The sequence below is a fragment of the Phaenicophaeus curvirostris genome, chromosome 12 (genome assembly GCF_032191515.1).
Source record: "Phaenicophaeus curvirostris isolate KB17595 chromosome 12, BPBGC_Pcur_1.0, whole genome shotgun sequence".
Taxonomy (NCBI): domain Eukaryota; kingdom Metazoa; phylum Chordata; class Aves; order Cuculiformes; family Cuculidae; genus Phaenicophaeus; species Phaenicophaeus curvirostris.
The window spans coordinates 12,013,217-12,038,126 of record NC_091403.1 but is presented as its reverse complement, the minus strand read 5'-3'; the positions used below and the strand labels follow the sequence as shown (position 1 = coordinate 12,038,126).

At 46.5% G+C, this 24,910-nt stretch overlaps 1 protein-coding gene across 3 annotated transcripts in view; it reads right to left on the bottom strand.

Annotated features, from left to right (window-relative positions):
* Positions 1-18,680: 18,680 nt before the first annotated feature.
* The window catches only part of NR2F2 (nuclear receptor subfamily 2 group F member 2), a 13,284-nt gene continuing 7,054 nt past the window's right edge, over positions 18,681-24,910 (bottom strand). For all 3 annotated transcript variants that reach the window (XM_069866980.1, XM_069866979.1, XM_069866978.1), the window contains 2 exons: positions 23,387-23,914; positions 18,681-20,279 (listed from right to left, as the gene is read on the bottom strand). In XM_069866980.1, the coding sequence (XP_069723081.1) occupies positions 20,005-20,279; positions 23,387-23,914 (803 nt within the window). In that variant the 3' untranslated portion in view covers positions 18,681-20,004. The remainder of the gene's footprint in view (positions 20,280-23,386; positions 23,915-24,910) is intronic.

The window sequence follows — 24,910 nt, the reverse complement described above, 5'->3', positions numbered from 1 at the left end:
TTTGTCTCGACGTTAACATTCTTAATGACCTGACCTGCACGGGGAACCCGGGTGCCTAATGCGGAGATTAAAAACAATAATAAAAAGAAAATCAACACACCAGGCTCTAAAAGTTACAGAAAAGGTGAGAAAGTGGCAGGGGACAGAGGGAGAGCGGACAGAGGTGAAACACACGCACTGCTGAATCGTCATATATGAACATACATGTGCCGCCTACGCCCAGAAAGGGGGAAGTCAGGGGTTAGCACTGAGTTAGCAGTAAATAAATAAATCCCTTTTCTCCATACCTTCCCCGCACTCCTACTACGGCTGTAAAGGAAAAAGAACAATTAAAAAAAAATGAGGAAAAGGTATCTCTGATCCCTTTATGTCAGAGAGTGTTTTTCAAACACCATTAAGGCATTATTTTTTTTCAGCTCTAGCACGATCATTTCGGAGAAGGGGGTGGGTATTGTAGGGAAAGAGCAGGTTCTTAAAAAGGGATATTCTCCTCCACACACACACTTTTGGAGACGTTGGACACAAAATTCTAAGTCACGGAAACGCAATCCGAAGTGACAGGACTTGCAAACGCGTTCAGGAACTTCCCTGACCACATAAACTGGTTTGTTCGCCTCTGCTCGCCATGTGCCGGGAATTCACCTTTGGAAGGAGTTTTGATGCCTGCGCGTTCAGGTCTCCGCAGCGCATTTTGCTTCATAAAAATAATACTAATAATAGGTGCTTATTAATAAATCTCCACCGAGGTGCAGAGGCAGCAGTTCGATTTCGGGGTGAGGGGCAAAGCTGTGGGAGAGAATTAATTGTTTGAAACGAAGGACACAGGTTGCTCCCCTGCTTTTGCTCCGAGCCGAGGGCGTCAGCGCTCGCCCGCGGAAATAACAGCGGAGCCCAGAAAAACGGAGAGAGGAGCCCGACTGCCACCCGGGAGAAGGGGGGTCGGGGCGAAACTGAGGGGTGCAGAATGTCCGCGGGTGCGGAAGGTGAGCGCTCCCAGGTCCAGGAGCAGGGGCGCGCAGGCGGTGCCAGAGAGCGGATCGCTCTGGGCTTTGTTGTATAACGAGATTTATCCCTGGGGAGGAGCAGGATGGGGTTTGGTGGTGGTCGCTTCCCGCTGCGCACCCGCGGGGCGCCGCGCAACACCCCCCCCCCCGACCTAAGGCCGGGCCCGGCTCGCCGCGCTCCCTATCGCCACCTCGCTGCGCTGCGTGGAACTGCAGGGCGCGCAGCCGCCTCCGCTGCCGCGCACCTGCGGGGCTCGGGAGGGCAGGTCCGGGGGGGCAGCGCCGGCCGCGGGGCTCCAGGGGAGCTGGAACCAATAACACATCCCTATGAGGCCTTTTCTGGGTTGTTTTCCCCTTTTTGTTTGGACGGTGGAACTGAACCTTTCAGGGAGACTGAGCGCAGGAGCGTCCTGTAACGCAAACAACTGCGACAGAGTTATACTTTCCATTAAAACGAGCAAAATTCAAGGATCGCTTCCCACCGGCTCTGACAAGCGGGCACAAGGCAGAATATGTCGTAATTTCTGCACGGAGGGGGGGAAAAAAAGCATTTAATTACTTTGTTTTGGCTGATCGAAATGGCTGAGTAATTCCTTCAGCTACATGGAGCATATATAACTATGGCATTTCTCGGGATCTGTCTAAATTTTTGAATCTCTTTGTTTTCCCCAGGAAAAGAGAAAAAAAAAATAACAAAAGTAAATGGTGAAAAGGACGCGCCTGCCTTGGCTGATACAGCCCGAAATTCCCGCATCGCTTAGGGGAATAATGCCCAGTGAATAAGCGAACGTAAAGAAGAAGATGAAAATGTTGAGTCTCGAGATAGTTTCAGTACTTGGAGGACTCATTAGGGAAATTGTTTAAAAAGAAAAAAAAAAAAAGAAAGAAAGAAATAAAAGGCGGACCCCCTGCAGGCTCCCACCAGGGCCAGTGTCACACGCCCGTTTCAAAGAGCTTCGCGGATCTCTGCGCTGGGGATGAGCGGGGCCGGGGGGTTTGAAGGGTCCCCGTGGGTCCTGCTGAGGAGGGAGCAGCGGCACAGGCAGGCGGGGAAGGGGCGAAGGACAGGGAAGTCCCCATCTCTCTGTTGTCTGTGGGTGATAACGGAAGGCGAACATCCCCCGGTTCCTCTTCATCCTCTTGTTTACAGGGAATTCCTACCCATCAGCACACATGGAGGCTGTTTAGCATGAAACGTGCTATTAAGTATTGATTAAGAGCATCCACGTGTTATTTCGAGAATATAAAGACCTATTAAGAGCCATTTGACTTTAATAGAAAGTAGCGAATATTAGTTAATGAGTAATGGAGAAAATAGGGAGGTGCGGGGCGGCCGGCCCCCCGGTCGGCAGGAGCGCAATTGGATTCTTTCAAAGAAAGCGGAAAAGAAGAGAAAAAAATCGCTCTATTTTTTAATTCCAGCGAGAATTTCTACCGGGAACAATATAACCCAACAGCTGCGACAGGTGGAAGAGAGATAATTGAGCAAAGGCTGCTTTTGACAATTAATATTAAGGGGAGATAATGTCCTCGGTCTGGGTTTGTTAAGAGCTGGGGATGCGAATGGGCAGTGCGGGGGGATGCAACAACATAAGAAATTACGGAAACACCCAGAATTGTTGAGGTGGGGGGGAGGGTTGGAAATAGGAGTGAGAAAAGATTGCAGAGAAATTCCCCCTGCCCGGTGCGGACAGAGGATCCCACGGGCTGAGAAGTCCCCTGTTCCCCCTTGCCCGTCTTACCCTTTGATATTTTTTTTTTGTTAAGATAAAGAGTATTTCAGGTAAACAACTTAATGCCTGGAGTCCGTTTTTTGGCTTTTTTTTTAAAAAAAAAAGCTTTTATTGCTATTGCACTTCCTACCACAAGATGCAGAGCAAGTCAGCGGAGTTTGTATTACAACTATGTCATAATGTTTCACTGATGCAAAACATGTAGCCAGAGGGGGTTGCTAATGATTCCTGGATTAGAGAGAGGGAGAGCGAGAAGTGAGAAAAAGAAAACCTGGTTTGGTGGGGTTTTTTTAAGCCACGTAAAACCTCCCCATTAATATCCTGCACTCGCAACATCTCAGTATCTCGCACAGACACGCGGACCTGCCATGAGCCTTTTAGACACCGCAAACGTTTTGCATATTCCATCTATTAATTATGTTTGCAGCCTATTAATTTCAAGAGGCTCTTTTCTAGAGAAGACAACTTCCAACTTTATGTGTGTGTGGCAGGATCCCCCAGGTGCAGGAGGTTTCCAGTCAGGACTGAGACTGCTGCAAAGTTCCCGTGGCCCCAGATTCCCTCCCCAGGACACCTGGAGAGAAAACTTGAGCTGAGGGCAGCGGGCTGGCTCCTCTCGGGGTATGCAGCTCCCCTGGAGAGAGGTGTAAGGGGGAGATGCCAGGATGAAGGAGCATCCTGCAGAGATGCTGCAGGGCGCTGCGGGGCTTTCCTCGCCCTCCTCCTGCGCTGGAGCTCGAGGCCCGGGGGCAGAGGGTCCTCCGGGCAGGGTGGGAGCTTTGGGAGGAGGCATGTGATCCAGAGCATGGCGAGGGGACGACGGGGAGCGGGAGAGGTGAGGGTCGGGTCGAGTTGAGCAGAGCGGGGGGTGCCCGTTCCCAGCCAGTTCCAGCCTCACGGCCCCGTTCTCCGCGGCCTCTCCGGCAAGGCTGACCGCGGCTTCAGCTGGAAAAGGGTTTTCCCTCTCTGATAAGATATTTTCTATTTTTTTTCTTTTTTTTTTTTTCCCCCTCCTGATCTCGAACTTCCCAGAGCTGTGCGAGGAACGCCGGGGGCAGCGGCGGCCCCGGGGACAGGCACTGCCGCCTCCTCCGCCCTGGCACCCGTGGGCTGGAGCCGGGGACGGGCTCCATGTGGGATGCTCGCCTCCATCCTCATCCTCCTCCCGTCCCGGCCCACCCCCACCCCCCCCAGCTCTGCCGGATGGTCTCGTTTCCCGGTCTCATCTCTGTCCCCTCGGCCCGGCCTGGCACGACCCTTGCAGGAAGGCTGGATCAGGCTTGTCGGGGGCGGGGAGGGACCTGCGAGGTGCCCAGGTGGGACCGGTGACTCCGAGACTTGGAGTATCCTTGGGAAACAGCGGGGGCGAATGACCAGGGGAGGAAGGGGCTCAGGTCGTGGTCTGACCTGAGCTTTGCACCTAAATCCCACCTAAGCGGGACCCGCGGGCAGCCCCCGGCCCCGGGACTGGCCCCCGCTCCAGACACTCCGGCAGGGATGGGTGTACTGCCCTCTTATCTCTAGATTTCTCTCAGAAGAGATGAAATATAAAAAGTTTCGAGTGTGACCTAGTTCCATCTCCCCCTCCCCCTTCCCTTTAGATATTCACGTCATCTATTGGGGGGAGGGGGGAGAAGAGAGAAGCTAAATTTACGAGGTCTGGTGGGTTCTGGAGTCTGGGTGCTGGGAAACAGGTGTTGGCAGTTCGCTAGAGTGTCAGTCAACTTTTGGAGATGAAGTCATTAGGGAGGTAGTCTCCTCGGAACAATCTGGTGGTTTCAGTCGGAGTTAATTTATACCGAAAAAAACGAGGGGAGGGAAAAAAAAAAAAAAAGAAAAAAGAAAGGGAAAAAAAAAAAAGCTTGTAGAAATACCGAAGGGGACAAACATAACGAGAACAGATTCACACTCCTACAGATTATGCCACTTGGAAGTCACATCCTGAGAAAAATAACCGGCTATTGCGGAGCGGGGGCGGCGGGGCCAGAGCCCCGGGGAGGCTCGGGGGCGGCTCCGGAGGGCAGAGCCGGGGTGAGGAGGGGTCCTGCCCGGTCCCAGCGCCTCCTCTGCCTCCGCTCCGTCTCCAAAGACGAGAACCGTCCGGGAGGAGCCGGCCGGGGTCACCTCTCCCCGCGCTCCCGGGGCCGGCGGTGGCCGGTGACCCTGAACCGCTCCCCGGCCGCGTTTGAAAAGGCCGGCGATCCGCGGGCCGAGACAAAAGGGTTCATGCGCACGAACCCGATCTGCCCCAGGCCTGAGCACGGCGCTGCTCCGAGGTGCCGCCGCTGGGCCGGGGCCGGAGGAGCCGCTCCGAGCCGCCCAGCCCCGGGGGGGACGGCGAGGAGAGACGGGGGCGAGGGGGGAGCCGCTCCGGCAGCCCCAGAGCTGGGGGAGCCCCGCAAAGGCGTGGTCTGAGGCTCGGCAGGCAGCGAGGAGCATCCTTTGCTTCAAAGAGATGGACCTGATGCTCAGATCCGATCGACCACCCCCCCTTTGGAGCTGGGTGGCAAATCACCTCCGTTGTATCAACCACTTGTTTCTTTTAGTATCGCAGGGAAAGATTTCATTAATTCTCCTCCAGCCCCCCCTCCCCCCTTTCCTCCCCCTCCCCTCCCTCCAAATCTATTCTCTTGCTCAGAGTGTGTCTTCTAATCATAATTAAAATCGTCTCATATACATCGGCGTCTCTCGTGTGCATATTGAATTGCAGGTGACCGAGCGGCATGTTATTTCACTCTAGTCTCTCCTTTTTACATTTCCACAAAATAAAACCCCACCCCAACCAGCCCCAGTTCTCCCTCCCCGGCCGCAGAGAAGGCGTATTGGGAATATCGATAGGGGGGAGAAAGGCGATATTCACAATCGATCGTTTGAACAGGCAGCCGTCGTGCATCACGTTCAATTCCACGGCGAGCCCGCTACTCCCCTTAATATAATTAAGATTAAAACTCAAGTGGTGGAGGAGGGAGCGGCTATGGGTGATTTGCAAAGACAGCAGCCGGGATCTGATGCTACCAGCTCAGAAGGGCAGGGGTCACTTCATAGAGGGTGTTTTCCACGTTTATATCGTATATGCGGGTTGGTCGGTGTGGGCTACGCGTATGCTCAGCGGTGCGCGTAGGTTCGGCTCTGGCACTAGGCAGCAAGCTCGCCCAGATGACTCTTAAAAGCAGAGGAAGGGTGGCCGCGCCGTTATTTACGGTCAGAGAATTAAGCCAATATGATGGTTTTGAACCAAAAACCCAGTCCCTCTTGCAGCGGAGCAAGTGAAGCCAAGTTGTCTGCCATTTCAAGGGAGGGGATGGTTAATTTATGCGTTAATATTATCATTAATATTATTATTCCTGCGCGTCTGAGGCCACAAGCAAAGAACAAATCGAGATGCTGGGAGTTTATTCCAGGCGAAGTGACAGTCTGGGTGCAAGGCAAGGGGAGACTGTGGGAGAGTTCAGGCGAGGGCTGAACCAGCCTCGCGAACAGGGCTGAAACCCGTGTTTTCTTTCAGGCTTACACGACGGGGTTATCATTCGTTTCTTTTTCCTTTCTGATTTTTTCCCCCGATTTTTTTATTTATTTTTTTTTAAACAAACAGACACGCTTGAGTTCATTTTATTTCCCGACATCATATTCAGCCCCTGCACTTTAAAGTCCTTTAAGCGATAGGTCTGCGTTTACCTCCTCTGGAGCAAATGCAAAATACATTTCAGCTTAAGGGCTAGAAAGAAATCTCCTCCGAAAGCAGAAGCTCTGCTGAACAGCCTGGTGCTGCTGATTATATAGTGCAACTTGAAATGATCTCAGCCGGTGGAATATTAATCAAATCAATCAGGGTTGACAAATGAGAAATATTTGAGGGAAGGTGGTAATTTACAACTTTGTTATTAGTTAAGAATCTCCCGCCTTGTAAGAGTAATTAATAACTCCTGGATGGGAACAATTTGGAGATGGAAAGGAGACAGCTCCTTGAAATAAAACAGGATAAAGAGAGGGGTTGAGAAGTGAAATGCGCCTCCGTGGAAGAGAAATCGCAAATGATTTTTAAAAAGATGTCTACAGGGGCATTATATATATAATATGTGTCTAATGTATACACACGTATAAATATGGCACAATCAGCGAGAGGGTAAGAGAGCGAGGAAGACTAGACAGGAAATAAGTACTGAAAAATAAATCAAAACATTGATTCTTGTGGTCACATCTCCCGTCCAAAGATTAGACGCAACGCTGGATTTCAAAGTACTTCAAAGAAATGATACTCAATATGCAAAAGTGCAAGTCAGAAACCAAAGTAGTGACTCCAAACTGATTTAAGACATGGGTTTTTTTTTCCCTCTCTCTCATTCACCCACACACACTCTCCAGTGTCTGATAAATGTGAAGACCTCTTTTCTCCCGAAGTCCCGCTCAGATGGGAAAACTCAATAGTCTGTAATGTTTATAGTGTTAACCCTACTTATCTGCAGAGCCCTCCCCTCCCCACCCCTCCCTTTTCACTTTCCATAGACACACATTGATTATTAGACTGTATGCCCCCCCCTTTTTCCAAAACCCCACCCTCAACAACTGACCAAAATAATGACTTGTTGGAAAACTATAAATCATTTTCGTGTTTGAATCCCTGAAGACTCTATTTAAGTAAATAGGCTTACTGTGAAACAATGCATAGATCCAAGTCCTTCTCCGGATTGCTTCCAAATGCTGCCATCTCCAAAACTTTTATTTACAAGAGAAGAGGAAGAAGAAGGGGAAGGAAAAAAAAAAAAAAAAAGTCCAAACCAACTTTGGCAAACTTTATCTCTTCTTTATTATAAGCTTCAGCCTTGCCTTGGTAAGCCCCAGCCTGTTCTACAAAAGGTGGCTAGAGATTGAGATTTATTGGTTTCCAAATGAAAAGATTCATTCGATATAAGAGGTTAACTCAAAGTTCCTTAAACCGTGACTAGCATTGGCAAGGAGCTTTGCCTAGTCAGCACAAAGGCAGTTCAAAGAAACCTTTAAAAATACACACAGATATACATACACACAAACACACTCTCACACTTTAGCCTCAACTGCAATTTTCTTTTCATTTTTGTTTCTTTCTGCCATTACAAAGCCCTGAGCCCCTTTGTAGGTAGCTGGAGGGTTTTTTTTTTCCAAGCTGAACTTTGCCATTTTGGTGTTGACCAACCCCCTTTTCTTTTGCAACCAGTGAATGAAAAGGCTCCAGGAAAAAAAAAAAAAAAAAAAAAAGATTAAGAAGTAAACGGGGTGAGCAAAAAAAAATTCTAGCGAGCAGAACAACGTTTAAAAAAATAACACAAGCCCAAAGAAACCCCCAAATCCGTACAAAGAGAGGGGTCAGTCAAGGTGACACAGTGGAGAGAAAAGCAGGGAACCCACCCCGTGGGGCTGGGGGCGCTTGGAGAGGGGTGTGAAGATTTGGGGTGCTGTCCTGACACATGTGCAGGTCTGTCCGTGTGTCTGTCCGTGTGTGGGAGCCGCACACCGCGGCAGCCGGGGCTGGAGGGCTGGAGGGCTCCGTCCTGCGTGCGGAGCCCGAGCTATGGAAATGGTAATGAGGGAAAATTAACCCGGCCGTTTGTTACATTGCAGAGAGATCAATGCGTGACCCAGGGCCGAGGGATAGCTTACTGCTGGAGGAAAGAGATGAGATAATCGCCCTGGAACACGCCGGTGGCGAAGGCAAACAGGGACCCATTTGAATATCGCCTTTAATAATAATAATAACAATAACAATAATAATAACAATAATCCCCTCGCCAGAGAGTGCTAGGAGATAAAGAGAGGAAGGGGTTTCCAGGTTGTGCGGGGTGCAGGGAAGCCCCGGGGGACGGTGCGGGGCAGGGGCCTCCCCGCGGGGGCTACGCGGGGTGCGGGGATGGAGCGGAGCTTCCAGCAGCCCCGCTCGGAGCGGGAGGAGGGAGGACACCTCGGGCTGCGAGCGGGTCGCGGGGATATTAGAGTGAGGAGACGCTGACCTTTCTGGGATTTAATTTTTTTTTTCTTCAGTGAAACCTCGAAATAAAACATGAGAAGATGAAGGGGTTGGACAAATTCAGCTGGAGGAGAGAGAGAGCGAGCTGCTGTCTTAAAAGCAGCCAGCGGAGGCTAATGAGACCTTTGGGGTAGGAATAGTGCACTTCTTTTTTTTTTTTTTTTTTTTAAGTAAGACATCAGTAAACCCACAACGCTGGAAATAGTGACAGTGCAAAATGAATCATCTCCCTATAAAGGGAATAGGAAGTACAAAATACGAGCGGGTAGGGGGGTGTCTATCAGGCGTGGAGCGTAATAAAAATAATTGTTTAAAAAGGCAGCTGAGGAAAGTGGCCGGGCTCTCCCCACGTTTCAGGAGACAATATGGGCAGTGTGATGTGCTCTGACCTGCCTCCTATTGTACAACTTGGCCGCTGGATTCAGCGAAGGAAAGATGGAGTTTTATCTGAATAAAGTCCAGCAAACTTTGCTGGATGGCAACCCTCCCTCCCTCTCCCCCTTTGAGCTTCATTCCAAGCCGATGTAAAACTGGTCGGGATGTCAAATGTCTCTTTTAAAGCTTCTCCCGTAAGACATTTCGCATATGTTTCTCCCAGAGTTGTTCTTTATATTATAATCCTATTTACTTATTTATTTATGTTGTGACCATTATTTCTATTATTGCATATTGTGATACCCCCCCTTCTGTTTAAAAAAAAAAATTAAAAAGTTTCTTTTTAAGATTCAGTGTCACTGTCAGCCGAAAACATGAAATTGTAGATCACCGTCCAGTTAATTTCCAGGGGTCGTTAATTAGTAATGTTGGAGGAGTTAAGACAGAAACTTCTTGGCTGAGATTAGATTATGGAGGAAGGAAAAATTGCGAGCGGACTCCGTTACATCTCCAGCCGGGGACGAGTTTCTTGCCCAGAAAAAGAAACGTTGCAAAGAAGAGGGACAGACAATGATCTCCAAGGGAGGAACGGAGAGTGGTGGGATGGTTTGGGGTGCCCGGAGCCCCGCTCTCCCGGCTCCGGGAATTGTGGTGTGGAAAAGGCTCTGGGGCAAGGGGGAAAAAAACGGGGAAGGTGGGAGACCGCACTTAGATGACTAAACAGTTCGTGATCAAGGCAAGAGAGCGGCTGGTGAAGCCGCTTTTAAAATTAGGATTATCTTTAAACCTGGGAATTGAGAGTGGCTGAATCTGGCTTCGCCTGCAGGGTGGTGGTTTGAGGGTAGCAAAGGATAAAGTTTTAACGCGAGCACCTGACAAACAGAAATAATCACCGGAATGGTTAAAAGGACCCTGGGAATAATTAAATGGGGAGAAAATAAAATAAAATAAAATAAAATCGCGAAGCTGCAGAAAAGCCTGAAAGGGAACGAACGGGAAAACACACGGGGAAAAAAAAAAAGAGAGAAAAATGATTCTGTGATGCCTGGATATTCTGACAGGAATAAATGCAAAATGAGAAATCTGAGAAGCTAGTCTGTGCAGCCTGTCTGGTCTATATAGCAGCGACTTAAAAATTACACCTGGAGCAGAGCTGTCCTGGGCTGGCTGCTTTTAAACCGTGATATCATATTATATATTTATTTATTTTTAGCAACAAGTATCCAAGGATCTAAACTAATTCATTCTGGAGTTCCTTGGAATTTGTCCAAGGAGCAATATAGTTTTAATTGTACGTTGCTTAAAACTCCATTTCTTGAACAGTGTGAAACTAGTCATAAAAGTCATAAAGCGTATCACTGTTTTTTCCCCACCCATAAATACTCAGCCGACACTCGCAATTCTCTCCCAACACTCCTAAGGGGTGCAAAAATAATTTCGAAGACATGTAACTACACCATAAACTTGGAAACTGTTAATCCGTTTAGCTGATTTAGAAAGCACTTCCAATTTTATTTTTTAGGGGAAAAAGAAAAAAAAACCCACAAATTAAGACACCTTCCCCACTATTTCTCCTCACCCAAAAGCAAGAAAGATTTCAAAATCTAATTTTAAACCTGAACACTAATGTTCCAGTTAGACTAAGGGGGTAAAACTAGGTAACTGTGCAAACTATTTGGGTGGAGATAAAAAGGCCTGTAAAGTTTATATACATTTCTGTTTTCCTCATCTGTCTCTTAGAAACTCAGCCAGCAGCATCCCAAGCTAATGAGCCAGAACCAACCTCAAAAAGCGGTTTTTTTTTCAATTAACAACAATATATTTTCATCATTAGAGGCCATGGTTATAAATATCTATTTCTCTTAAGAAAAAAAAAAACCAAACCCCACCACGAGAGAAGAGTCACCGTCCCCCTCCCCCCACCTCCCCTCATCCCTGCACACCCACACTTTTCGTGTCTAAAATTAGCAGGAAAACTATGCACTGGAGAGAAAGTGCAGTGTGGCTAAGGCAGGGAGGCTTCATTAGTTCCTGCAGAGGCTTTGGGTTGGAACTGGGGCCGGAGAGGCAGCCAGCAAAGGGAGCCAACTGCGTCTCTGCAGATCATTTTGGCGCTTCAGAGAGCGATTCAGGCTGGAAATCTGTAAAATCCAGGCAAACCTTTCTCCTCTCGCTACTAGGCACCCTTTGACACAGCCGTATTGAAGTTGGGGCTGGAAGGTCCTTGGAGGTCTCCGAGTGTGACAGTACTTAGAATAGCGGGTAGATGGCACAATTTTCTAACATTTAGAGAGAAGAACCCACGCTGGGAGCAATAAGTCCATTTAAAAGCCCTTTATTTAAAAGGAACAAAGATAACTGACAAACAAAGTACAGAGACATCTCAATGAAATTTCTAGAGAAGAATAAAAAACTCTCTGCAAAGGCAAATACAAGTTCTCGGGTTTATTTATTATTATTTTAAGTACAATACCGAAATTAAATTAAATTAATTTAAAATAGAGATGTATCTAACAAGCGCCTAGAACGGCAGATGTTTAAATTGGGGATCCAGGATAGTAAAATAGGAGCAGCTATTTGAAAGGAAGGAAATTCAGAAAACAGGGTTAATGTTTCAGAGTGAACACAGCTCTCGCATGCCCGTTGTTTAAACGACACCATCAAATCAGCACATATTATTGTTTTTGTTGTTTGGTTTTTTTTCTTCCAAAGCGATTCGGGGAAAGATGTGGTCAAGGGGGGAAATAAGACCAGGGAAATGTGTGTGAGGGGAGAAATATGAGGTTAGGAGCTACTTTTTAAGAAAGGGAAATAATCTTAAGGGCGCTACGTAGCTGCATTTCAGTAATATTTTTTTTTTACAGTGCTCGAATCCAACAATGAATGGTGGTTCTTTCTCTGTTCATTTCTTTTATTCGCATACAGGCTAATGGGTAGGGTTCAAAGCAAGGGCTAAGAAATAGGAGAGAGAAATTTCAGCAGAGGTAGGCAGCATCTCTCCAGGGCGATGTGGCTCCTAAGAGCCTCCCGCAAACGTTTAGGAAGCGACACACAAATAATTCGAGGACAATTTCTTCCCCCCTTTTATCATCCATCTTGGACTCCGAAATTCGACGACTTGCGATACCGAATACACACAGCGTCAACGTTTTGGGGCTGAAGGAAAAGAAATAAATGAAGAAGAGGGAGAGAAGACGGAGGGTGATGTGGAGAAATTAGGCATTGATCCGGGTTTGATCGAGTCTGGGAGCTTCCACCAGCAAGAAGCAAGCAAACACTCCCAAAATAGAGACAGACGCACGCTCCCAGCTCCACTGATTATGTTAAAGGTGGAGGAGTGGGGGGCTGGGGGGAAGAAAAGAAGAAAAGGGGGGAAGGAAAAGCGAGGGAAAAAAAAAAGGCAATAAGCAGTATGTTCCCTCGAATCTGTGGTGCTGTAAAGAAATCAGTTTCCGTATAAATGATTGTATTTGGGTGGGTGCTTTTCCGACTTATTTGTTGAGTAAATCTCTCTCACTGCGCTGAAGGCGAATCCCTGTTGATAAATCCATCATTACCGTTTGGATACAGGGAGACAGCAGCGCCACTAAATTTATCTTACATTTGTAGCGCTTTAATAGACATTTATTAAATGCTTTTAGGGAGAGACATGGGGCGCCTGATTACATCCTAGTTATAGACAGAACATAAAGACACACGTTAACAGCAATTTAGAAGAAGGGGGGAAGAATAAAGAAAAGAAAACAAAAGAAAAGGCAAAGTTTGGGAGTGAAGCCGCTGGGAAATAGTCAGTGTGTGCCTTCCTGTATTGGCCGCTGAACACCAGCTTTTTCTCTTGCATCTCAGAATATTAATCGTGGCCTATCCATGTGTGTGCATGTGTACATATAGGGAGTATAGGACATACCCCGCATCCATGCAGATACGTGTGTATGGATCAAACAAGGCGACGCACATTTCTGTCTGTCCACCAACACATCAGAATACAGGAGAGCATTTACAATAGATTCATCACCCTCTCTCACACTCGCCCTCCACCCCCTTACACCACCACCCCCCGCCTCCCGCCAGCTTTTAACTCTAATTTCAATCTTCTTCAACTGGAGCATCTCCAGGGACCTGGGCAAACTTGTGTAAAATAGTTAAACCAAGCGCGTTTCAAAGAGGATTGCTGAGTTCCTCTTCCTGCCTTAATAAACCGAAAGGCCCAGTTCAAAGAAAACACGCTGCAATCAAAATTCAAAATATCTCACGACTCACACCGATGGAGCAGGCTCGCAGCAATGAATGCAGCTTCGTGCGTTGGTGGGCACATAGTGACAAAAATTTCACCCTGCTTTTTTGTGGGTGGAAATCCTTCCCATGGACTTTTTCTCCCCCTTTCTCTCTTTCTCCTTAAACCTTCGTATTTTTTTCTTAAAAAAATCCCTTCTTCCACTGTCTCTCAGGTACACGTTTAGAGCCACCTCTTGCTTTTATAAAGCCAACCCGCCCCTGCAGAGTCCTGAACGAATTCGGGTCCACACCGCTTACTGCCCATCGCTCCGCACCGCAGCGCGCACCCTCCGCCTCAGGAGCAGGGATTTATTATATTTTCTTTTCGGATGTCTTGCGAGGATCGCCTCTGCGTTATCTTCCCACCATCCGAGTCATGCCAAGGACAGCACCGCCCGGATTTCACATCTAGCTGGGAGCTTATCCTCCTCTAATACCCCGTGGATCGCCTTTCGCGGGGGACAGAGATACGCACACATCCACACAAACACAGAGTTGATCCCCGCACCTCCAGGAAAAGAAAAAAAAAAAGAAAAAATATCACGCAAAACCTTCTCCCCCACCTCTGCCCTTTTCCAAGAACACTTCTGTCTAAAAGTTTCCAAAGGAAAATAAATACAAGTGACACTGTGCTGGGGGAAAGCTGATTAGTTCGTTGTCCAACTCTAATAAAAGAACAGAAGTGCAAATTATAGAGTTCAGCTTCAACACACGCTCTGTCAACTAAAATCAACCGAGCGCAGGCTTGATTCAAATAGCTGCGAAGTTGGTCCGCAATTCAAAACCACCTTCCCCCTCCTCCCTTCCCCTTCCCACCCCACCTCCACCCTGCCTCAGGGACGCTTGGTTGGAAAAATATTGTTCCAAGGAAGGTAATGATAAAGCTTAACATTAGGAAAAGAAATGCGCAAACTCATTTCCCCATCGGTAATCCCAATAAAACGAGCGTGGTGCTTCGCTGGGAAGGGCTGGGATAGGGGCTGAGTGTGTGTGTGGATGCTGGGGGGAGGGAGGAGGGACAGGACTCCTGAAATAACATCTTCTTTCCAGCAAGGTAGAAGAAGAAACAGCCCCTTTGTTTTGATAATTAGCTAAGCCCAAACTAGGAAAGCAGATGTGTTTGCTTAGCTAATCATAAGACAAGTTTCTTTCAAAGAACTTCATTGAGCGATTTGGATTGTGAGGGAAGGAGAAGGATTTAATTTTTCTCTCCCCTGTCTCCCACCCCCCTCTACTTTTATTATTACTATTATTATTATTATTATTATTTAAACTTCTAATATGACATAAACGCTTCCGATTACCTAGAGGGGCAGAAGGCAAACCCTGCTCAGCACAGCACCGGGCTGGCCCCGAGCCGCGCAGCCACCCCGAGCTCCCCCTGCTCCACGTTACCACGACAGATCTGTTGACACTTTACTTGGGGGGGGGGGGAGAAGAGAGGGGATGGGTAGAGAGAGAAGGAAAAAAAAAAAAAAGAGAAGGGGGGAAATAAAGTTTTAATGACATGTATGACATATTAAATTAGGCAGTTTTACAATTGGGTTTGAATGCGATGCTAACTGATTACAACTGTGTTATCAAAAGGGTGATAAGATTTATAACTTCGTGAGCACAAGCCTCCACTCTTAATGACAATAGATGTTCAATAGCAGAAATCTGGTTTCTATTTCCCAAGAAGAGACGCTGTGTGTCTCCGTTGCCCCTTTATTACCGCAGGATCCAAGATCCTCTCTAAACCATCTTGGCACTTGGAAATCCACAGGCCAGGAATACCTTTATGGTCCCTATTAACTACTGTGTTATTTACACTTTCACTGGTGCTTCTCACTCAATACCCGTATCACATACGATGGATAACACAGCCTCTCTCCTTGCCTTTCGCTGGGTGTTTTGGGTTTACATTCTGCATTTCTTTGCTTTACAAAAGAGGAAAAAAAAAAAAAAAAAAGGTGGGGGGCGGGAAAAACCCCACAACCCCACAGCTCTGTCTCTTACACCCCTCTCCTCCCCAGCTCCCTAAACCAACACATTAAGCAAACTTTAAAAACTGGGTTCCTATTACAAAGCAGCGCCCAGGACTAACTGCTTTAAAATTACTGCATAATTAGATTTAGTTGAATTTCACCATTAATTAGGCAGCCGCACTGCGGGGAGCCTTTGAAATCTGAGAAAATGGGAAAAATCATCTGAAGCACGTTTTTTAAACCCAACTTCAATAAATCCTGACAAGGCCTGCATTTCTCCGTGTATCTCTTTCCATTCTACAAAGCAAAGCGGAGCGAGCGCGATCCCCAGGACCCCACTAAAGTTTTAATTAAAAAAAAAAAAAAAAAGACAAAACCAAAAAAAAAAAGAAACCAAATAAAAATCCATCTCCATTCCCCACATCCCGCTCGTTATCAGCGGCGGCTACGAAGAGCCTCGAAACGTCTTTCTCCTTCTCTTTCACTCCCTTTTCTCCCCTTCTCTCGGCTCCTTTCTCCCTCAGGCACCTTCCCCGAGGATCCCGCTGTCTCTGCAGGCGCAAACCCTAAATATAACCCCCCCGGGGTAGGTCTGACTCGGCTCCCCCGGCCCGCGAGCCGCTCGCACGAGGGAGACGCTTCCCCGGGTCGTTTACGCGCAGCCGCGCTCCGCGGGGAGGGCCGCGCTCCGCAGCCTGCGCGGGGCCGGCGGCGGGGGAGCGAGCCGCGTCCCCCTCCCGGGGCTCCGCGCGGCGCGGAGAGGAGCGGAGCGGAGAGGGCCGGGCCGGGGCCGCCATGTTGGCCGCGCTCCTTCGCACTTTCCCACGCGCGGCCCCCGCAGCCGCGCTGCGCGGCGCGCGCTCCCCGCGCTCCCCGGGCCCGCGGCTCCTCCCCTCCCGCCGGGCCCCGCGCGGGCTCTCCCCGCGGGCTCCCGGGAGCTCGGCCCGGCCCCGGCGGCCCCGCGGGAGGGCCGGCACCGCCCGCCAAGCGCCTCCTCTCGCCCCAACCCTCCGCTTTTGTCTCAACTTGGGAGAGACGCCTCCTTTCCGCGCCCCCTCCGCGCCCCGCGCAGCCGGCTCCCCCCGCCGCTCTCCCAAACCTTCCCCGACCCCGCGGCGGGGAGGAAGGAGGGGGAGGAGGAGGAGGAGGAGGAGGCGGCGGCGGCGGCGGCGGCGGCGGCGGGTGGGGGGGGAGGTGGAGGGTGAGGAAGCGCTTTCCCGAGCTGCGGTTCGCACCGCGGGCGGCTCCGCAGCTTTTCGCTGTCGTTCCGGGTCGCCTGCGGGTCTCTCCCGGCCGGTCCCCGCGCCGGTGGGGAAGGAACGAAGCGAACCGAGAGCAGATTAAAGAAGAAAATAAAAGCGAGGGGTGGGAAGGGGGGAACCGCAAGCAAAAAAAAAAAAAAAAATTAGAGACTTAAAGGGAAAGAGTCGCCATGTTTAGCAGCTTTCTTTTTTTTTTTTTTTCGCCCCCTTAGAAAAAAAAAAAAAAGGATCTCCTCAGTTCCACACAGAACAAGCTTCTCGATCCCAACCCTCTTCTTTTGTCCAATTCAATCTTTGGATAGATCTTTTGTTCTAACTCAGCATGAGAAGAAAAACTTTCTTTAAACGCTATAAACTTAAAACTAACTGAAGTCCCTAAACAAATCCTCCTCTGAGCATTCCAAACATATATACATGGGGCTTATGTGTGTGTGCGTGCGTGTGTGTTTTTATTTAACCCTGGTGCATTTTCTGTTTACTATTATTCTCTGTGAACCAAGGCTCGCTGCAAGAAACTTATAAATACAGAGATAGCTTACAGGCTTTAAAACATAAAAAGCAGAGAATGTTTTGGATTTGAAAATCATAAATTATAATTTAATGCCAATAACAATTTACAACAAATGGTTGTTTACAATAAACTAACACAAAACAAACAAGTAAAGATCCTGTGTTCTTAGTAAGCATAAAAACTTCACACACACACACTCACATGGATAGCACTTGCAATAGAAAAAGCTAAATCTAGAGGTCAGCAATCCCCTGCAATAATAGTATATTTATATATTTATATATATTTATATATTTATAGAAAAGGAGCCACGATTCAGATGTAAAACTCCGCTCAGATTCACAGTCATACGCCCCTCAGCCCCCAGTACAGATGTGTCTAACCGGAACACACTAAAGATCAGGGTTTAATCGACTTTACAGAATGATCTCTCTCCCTCCCTCTCTCTCTTTTCGTGAAACCACAACATGGTGTAGTTACGTGTGGTAAAAAGGGAGAGGGGGAAGCCTCAGCCAAGATCAGAATTGCAAGCTTCCACATACAAAGCATCTGCCACAGACCAAGGGGAGGGCGGGCGGGGGGGAAAGAGAGAGAAATAAAAATGACACACGCATACACACACACAAAATATCAACCCCTTGCAAAACCACATCATCTCTCCTTCCTTCAGCTTTTTCAGGGGGGTTTGCCCGCTCGGGATAGCACTAAATTCACAAAAACGGTGTGTCCGGTGCGGTGCCCCCCGCCCAGGCAGGTCCCCACAGCATCAGGCAGCTGTGCCCGGGCAGGGATGCAGGAGAGGGCCCTACAGCGACACAGCAAAGATGCTTGGGCGCCTACGCCTCTACGTATGCAAGTACATACAGACATACATCCCGTATGTAAAATATAGAGATGACCTGTGGTCATGCTTTCACAGTCTAAGGTAAAAAAAAAAAATCCACTTGAGAGTATATATACATTAAAACCCGACTCCTCAGCGCTAGAAGCTAAAGCCACTCCATTTGAAGACCTCTCAATGACAACGATAGATGGGAACTACAGAGTATTATAAAAAATCACACATACTTAAAGAAAACTCATTGCAAACAACTGACCTATATTTACAATACTGCTGTTACCTTGCTTGAATGATCTTGTGCGTCTATGTCAGACATTAACAAAAGATTTTCGCCCCATTCTGATCCTAAAATAGATACTGATCTCCAGATTCCTAATACTTTTTCACAATACCTTTCCTACGCAGGCACTTAAGTGTGACAAAAATAAGGGCCTTTTTTTTTCTCCAGAAAATCCATTTTTAATTAACAGGAGGTTTAGATGAATGGGGGTTGATGGTTTACCATTTCAGCATAGTACTTCCTAAAACCAGAGATAAACCACGAACTTAAGTCCTCCACCCCCATCCCGGAATTAAACAGGTAAATACGCTACAATACATCTGCTACAAACTTACTGTGACAAGTAAACAAATCAATCGCCTAAGGACTTAAATGACTGCAAACTATAGAGAAGTAATGCGGTTTCTGAAAGACATTTATGACAGCCAAACAAGTTTCAGATATCAAATAATATTTTAATTTCTGAATACTTTCAATTTTCCTTGGAATATAACACACAAAGACTCGACCAAACAGTTCAGTTATTATAACTTTTACAGTATACAGAAATGTTGCACTTAAAAAAAAAAACCTTCAGTTTTTTTAAACACAAAACTGTAAACTCTAAGATACTGAATCAATCACGTTATCTATAAGTGCCAACAGTGTTATTTTGTCATGCTGATTTCAATGGTATTTTTTAAAAAGGGAAAATATCAACAATTATTATAATACAAAGGGCTTGCAAATATACAAACAGATAGAGGAGTTTAATAACAATTCATGATGAACTATGTGGAACCCAATTCAAATTACAAAAGTTCACTTTGCTTGCTTGTTTGTTTTTTAAATCAAAACCATAATGTGTCTTGGACACAAATTCCTTCTACCTATAATAAATCCCCACAGTTCATTTTCTGTCCGAAATATCAAAAAACCTAGATTTGGGGGGAGTTATATGACACGTGTGGTTCATTCGGGTCTCTATAATTATAGGTCTCTCAGCTTCAAGCTAGATTTTGGGTCACCACCTTAAGTGCGCTTCCATCATTGTGTTGTTGAGGGGGTTTTCTCTCTTTTCCTTTCTTCCTATGATACTTTCGTGGACTCAGTTTTAATTCTTTTAGAACATATATTTTAAGGATACACAGTTTGTTTTTTTTTTAAAGAAGCCAAGGTTATATCAAAACTTATTATAGAACCACAGAATAAACTGGTTTGAAACCAGAAAAATACAAAAAAGAACAGCTATAGGTACATAGACACATAGGACAATTAATAATTTGGAAAAAAAAGACTTACTTTCTTCCGTTCTGCTAATTTTCTCCAAATTTCCTTTAAATGCACTTTAAGCGAGATTTTTTTAAAAAGTTTACCCCCCAAAAAAGAAAAAAAAAGGAAGAAAAAAGAAAAAGCCCACCATCCTTTCTCTTCTTCTTCTTTCTCTTTTTTCTTTCTTTCTTTCTTTCTTTCTTTCTTATTATTTTTTACAAAAAATGATAAGTAGCAATTGGTTTTTTTTTTTCTGAACGACACGGGAGTTTTGAATGCATTCTGTAAAAGTTCATTTGACAGTCTCTTTTTTTAATTCACAGTCCATTAATTTTTTCCTGTCTTCTTTTAGCAAACTTGTAACATCCTTTTACATCCTCTCTTAGCAGAAGGAAATTTAGGAAACAACCAGAACCCAAACGTCATTTGCTTTCCTTTCACTCTCTTTCATCTCCCTTCTCAATTTTTAATTTTATTTTTAATTTTTTTTTTTCTCTCTCGGATATTTTATTGAATGGACATGTAAGGCCAGTTAAAACTGCTGCCAGACAGTAACATATCCCTGATTAGGGTTTCTATGGGGGTTTTACCTACCAAACGGACGAAAAACAATTGCTCTATGACAGAAGAGGAGACAGTGCGAAGGGAGGGGAGACGTAGTAATAGCTTCCCGAATCGTGTTGGCTGGTTGGGATACTGGCTCCTAACATACTCTTCCAAAGCACACTGTGACTTCTCCTGTAAACTTTCAACATGGGCTACATCAGAGAGACCACAGGCATCTAGAAGAAAGTGTATTAAAAAAAAAAAAAAAGAAAAAAAAAGAAAGAAAAGAAAAAAGAAAACAATCATCAGATTAAAAAGTTTTTCTATTTTTAATTTGATTTTTTTTTAATTGCTAGAATTAAGCGTAGATTGTGTGCCATCACCTCGCCCCCCAAAGTTTAAGTAGGTTTTACCAAAAGGGACAATGACTCTTTCTGTGTATGTGTGTGTGTTTGTATTTCTCTCTTCTGGAGGGTCTCCTTTAGCATTGAGAATCTCCAAGACTCCAGATTTCTGATGGCACGAGAGACTTAAGGGGCTGACAAGGAGGTGCTGGCCAAGCATAATTTCGTGTATCTGTATTTTTTGGGGGGAAGGCTGGAAGGGGCAAGGAAGGCTTGAGTCGAAAGGGGGGGAAAGGGAGCCACTATTTCTCCCCAGGTCGCCCGCCCCCCCTCCCCCCCGAAAATAATTGGGGAGAGAGTAACCATGTGATGAGAAGGAATACTAATAATAGTGACAGAAATCATAATAATAATAAAAAACTGGCCCAGCCAAAGATAATGGCGCCCCGGATCCAGCAACAGATTCTCCCCCAAAGAAGACAACGCGTTTTTCTTCAGTCTTTGAAACTGATTTAAGTGGCCCTTTAAAACTGATCTTGTCAGTTTAGCCTATTCAGAGGCAGCCATGCAAACTGTGATCTCTCTGTTCATTTGAGCTGTTTCTTTTCCCCCCTCTTTTCTTTTCTCTTTCTTTCTTCCCCCCCTTCACTCCCCCCTCTTTTTTTTTTTCCCTCTTCTTCTTCTTTTTAAACCTAAAGGCCCTTACAAGAAGAAAACTCCCTGATAGGGTCTGGACATTTTTTTCCTTTTTTTTTTTTTTTTCCCTGATACGCGAAAATACAATAAGTTCCCTTTAAATCAGAGACGTCTGTGCTGAAAGAGCACAGGTTGTGACCTGACCTCCCTGTGGCTTTCCTAGGCACAGGGCTAACACATGCATATTCTGAGAGTCATTAGAACCCAGATTTTGCGCCCCACCCCCCCCCCCCCCCCGTTAAAAGAGGCTGCAGCAAACATTATATGCATCTATGTGCGCCTGCTTTACCTCGGGGAGGGTTACTGGGGTGCTGCAAGAAGCTGCAGGCAGCACCCTATGTTTTTTTTGCATGTGGCTACCTTCCCCAGATTCAGATAACAAGAAACGTTTATCTAGTTGGGAGGCAATTTACAGGCCAGGCCTCACATTTTGAAAAGAGTAATATATTAAACAGTTACGACAGGATCGGACGATTGTTTTCTCAGAAGGCTAAAAAAAAAAAAAAAAAATAAAAAAGTGATTTGGGAGAAAAGGCAGGATTGGAAATAAACTCCTCCGTGTGGGTGTTAGCTGGCCAGGGCTGGGGAGGGATGCAAGCATGTGTGGGATTCTCGCTGAGGGTTTGAGCGAGGGAAAGGGAAATGCATCCTAGAAAATGATGGAAAAATAAAACAAGCACCCACGTACACCCCTTCCCACTCGGGATCCCTCTCTCCCTGTGTCTGGATGTGCCCTGCTCATTGATCACCTTGGAACTTTAGCACGAGTAATTTGAGGGGGGGGAGGGAAAAAAGGAGAGAAGTTTTTTATGTGTAAAGCAATAATATATAAAAGGAAGTTTAGGTCACGACCCAGAACCTGGACAAAGTCCAGAAAATGACTTCGTTCCCCAGACCCCCTTTAACACAACAAGGAATGGATTGTAAGCCCTTCTTTTCCCACATAAACTACATTTTTTTCCTGTTTCCTGATATCAGGCTCTAAAAAACTCCGATGAGTAATTATTTTACAGGTCCTGCTTCCATTCATATGTTTATCGCGTGGCCACTTTCCCAAGCTTTCAAATGAGTTACACAAGAAATATGTATGTTTTTAAACTTAATCCCAAAACTTCTAGGGCTCCGGCACATTGGGTTTGGATGCAGCCTCAAAGTTAGCAATCTGAGATAACGTATTGCACAAATTAGCGAGCAGAGGGTTTCAGGGTTTTTTTTTTTCCCTCAACAACAACAAAAAAATTTAGCCTCCAGAGTTAATATCAGGTTTATTACTCACCCAGGTTAAACTCTAGTGCAAGCTAATTAGATTTCACAACGCACTCAATTATTGCTTTATAACTCACGCACTATTTCTAGGCAGCAATAGTTGACACATATTTCCCCCCCCTTTGATTATCTAAGAAACACCTCGAGGTCTTTTCCTCGGGAGAGGCATGGCTATGCCACCCCGGAATTATACCGTGGAGCGGTAGCTTCAGTCTCCTCTTACTTTTTCATACTATCCCTATCTACTTATGGTAATGATCTTTTTGCAACCGCTACTCGCTTTGGACTATACAGTTCCTGCTGGGTTAAAATACAAACTTTTCCCCTTGGCTTAAATGTCACAGAACTGCTCGTTGCCACATTCTGTTTGAATCAGAGACAGCTCTTTGCAATGTTGATTTATTTTATTTTATGGGATGGCAGGGAACATATTTTAAACTCAGCTTTGCACATTTAACTTTTTTTTTTTTTTTAATTCAATTTTTAATCCTGCAGGGCTTTTTTTCTTTCCTGGCTGCCCATAAAATGATACTCTTTTTAAAGTGGTTTCACTGATAGGACGACTTGTATTTAACAACATCAAACAGATTTTGCTGCTGTTCGGATGCGTGTCATTAAATGCAACAACCCAGAACTATACTGTTAAATAAAATATTATTTTCAATGGGAAAAGCGCAATCTCTCATAGCAAATGGGTGCCTCTCCCCGAGCCCCCTCTTCCCCCATCCCCAGCATTATTCAGCTAGGGTTGGGGTGCCTTTCGGTTGTCTTTTTGTGGGGGATGTTTGTGTTTTATTCAATGTTGTTTGTATTGTTTTGTTTTTTAGTTTTGCACTCTCTCAAAGATGGGATGCTCAGATCTGAGGCCCTAAAGGGGAGACCACAGGGCACTGTTTCCTAGAAGGAAAGAGACCGCGCTAGTTCTCGGGGGGCCAGGGAGTGATGATGGGGTGCAGGCAATAACACTTTACAAGAGCAAACAGTTCTTGGGGGGAGTCAGAGGAAGGAAAAAAGAAGAGCAAAGAAATGTTGCCTACCTGAGGTGAAGAGGACTATGGCCTTTAAACAGCTATATTCTGCAGAGTCGACATGCAATGCTTTCAGTTTTTCTACTTGCTCTTGGAAGATTCGTATGTGGTCCATAAAGGCGACCACTCGGTCAGCAGACATTGGCGAAGCGTGGAGGCCGGCAGCTGCCAGGAGCGGAGCTACGTGGAGGGGCATGGAGCACTGGGCAGCGTTGAGGACAAATAACTCGCTCCAGGTCAGCCTCAGGAGGGCCACCTGGTCTGTGATCTGGAGGTCTGGGAAGAAGGGGATATTCCTGGCCCACTCCACCGCACTGAAGAGCATCCTAGCTGCCAGTTCACAAATGTTCTCGATGCCCATGATGTTGTTGGGTTGCATGCACTGACTGCCAAAGCGGGAGGTGGGGTAGGGCTCTGCTCTCAGAAGAAGGGAGATATATCCGGATAGGTAGGAATGGCAGTTGAGAGGGTCCCCGTTTGTCAAGGCGAACTGACCATGAGTTGGCTGTGTGGGTGGCATTCTGCCCCTCTGGACCGCTGCAGTAAATAAGAAAGAAACTACAGCTATTAATATCTGAATTGCGACCATCGGTTCAAATACAGCCCTGCTTTGTGTGCTTGTGCATGTGTGTGTGACACCGTACCAAGTCAGCTTAAGGGGAAACAGGCATTTTTTCCAGTCAGAGTTCATCCTGTACCCACTTTTAAGGCTTCACAGTTCTCGGGTCAAGTAAAAGCAACAATAAAAGCTGAGCAGTGCTGTCCACTCGGCCAGGACTGCCTGCCTGAAGGAGCCCGAGATCCTCACTTCCCAAAACACACCACAATTCAGTTACTTCAACCCCACCACCACCACCACCGCCACCCCTCCTTCAAGAGATGCAGGGTACGTCTTTGTGTGCCCAGGTATTTTTCTTCATGACACCTAAACCAGCTTATTGATTTGAGGCTGGGAGAGCGGGATGGGGAGGGAGCAAGGGGAGAGGGAAGAAACACTTGAGTTCAAAATCCCCGGCGCTGGTCCCACACGCATTTCTCACGCACTGAATACATTGTTGCTGCTGTTATTACAAATTCCAACCACCACCACCACACCACCCCCCCTTATAAAAAATATCAAAGGAGGCGAGATCACCCCACAACATCCCCAGCAGGTCCACCAGCGAGGCTGGGGTCATTCTCCAAAGGCACCTTCCTCAGCTGCCCATGGAAAGTGGGCCTTTCATTTTGTTAATAAATTTACACGGTGACAGAGAGAGAAAAAGCAGAGAGAAAAAGAGCTCAGAGGCAGAGAGACGGCAAGAAGGGAGAACGCCTGAAAATGTGCTTGATTTATATTTGTTATCGCACGTATTACAAGGTTAGTTACTCTTGCAGAAACACAAAGAGAGGAGCCCAGCAAGTCCCAAGCCCCCTAACCCTTAACCTACATAGCAGCGTCCAGACACAGCACGCACTGGAAAACTGCAGGCTCACATTTCTCGTCTAATTTTATATCACAAAGACTCTACTTGCAGAGACCCGAGCAACCCA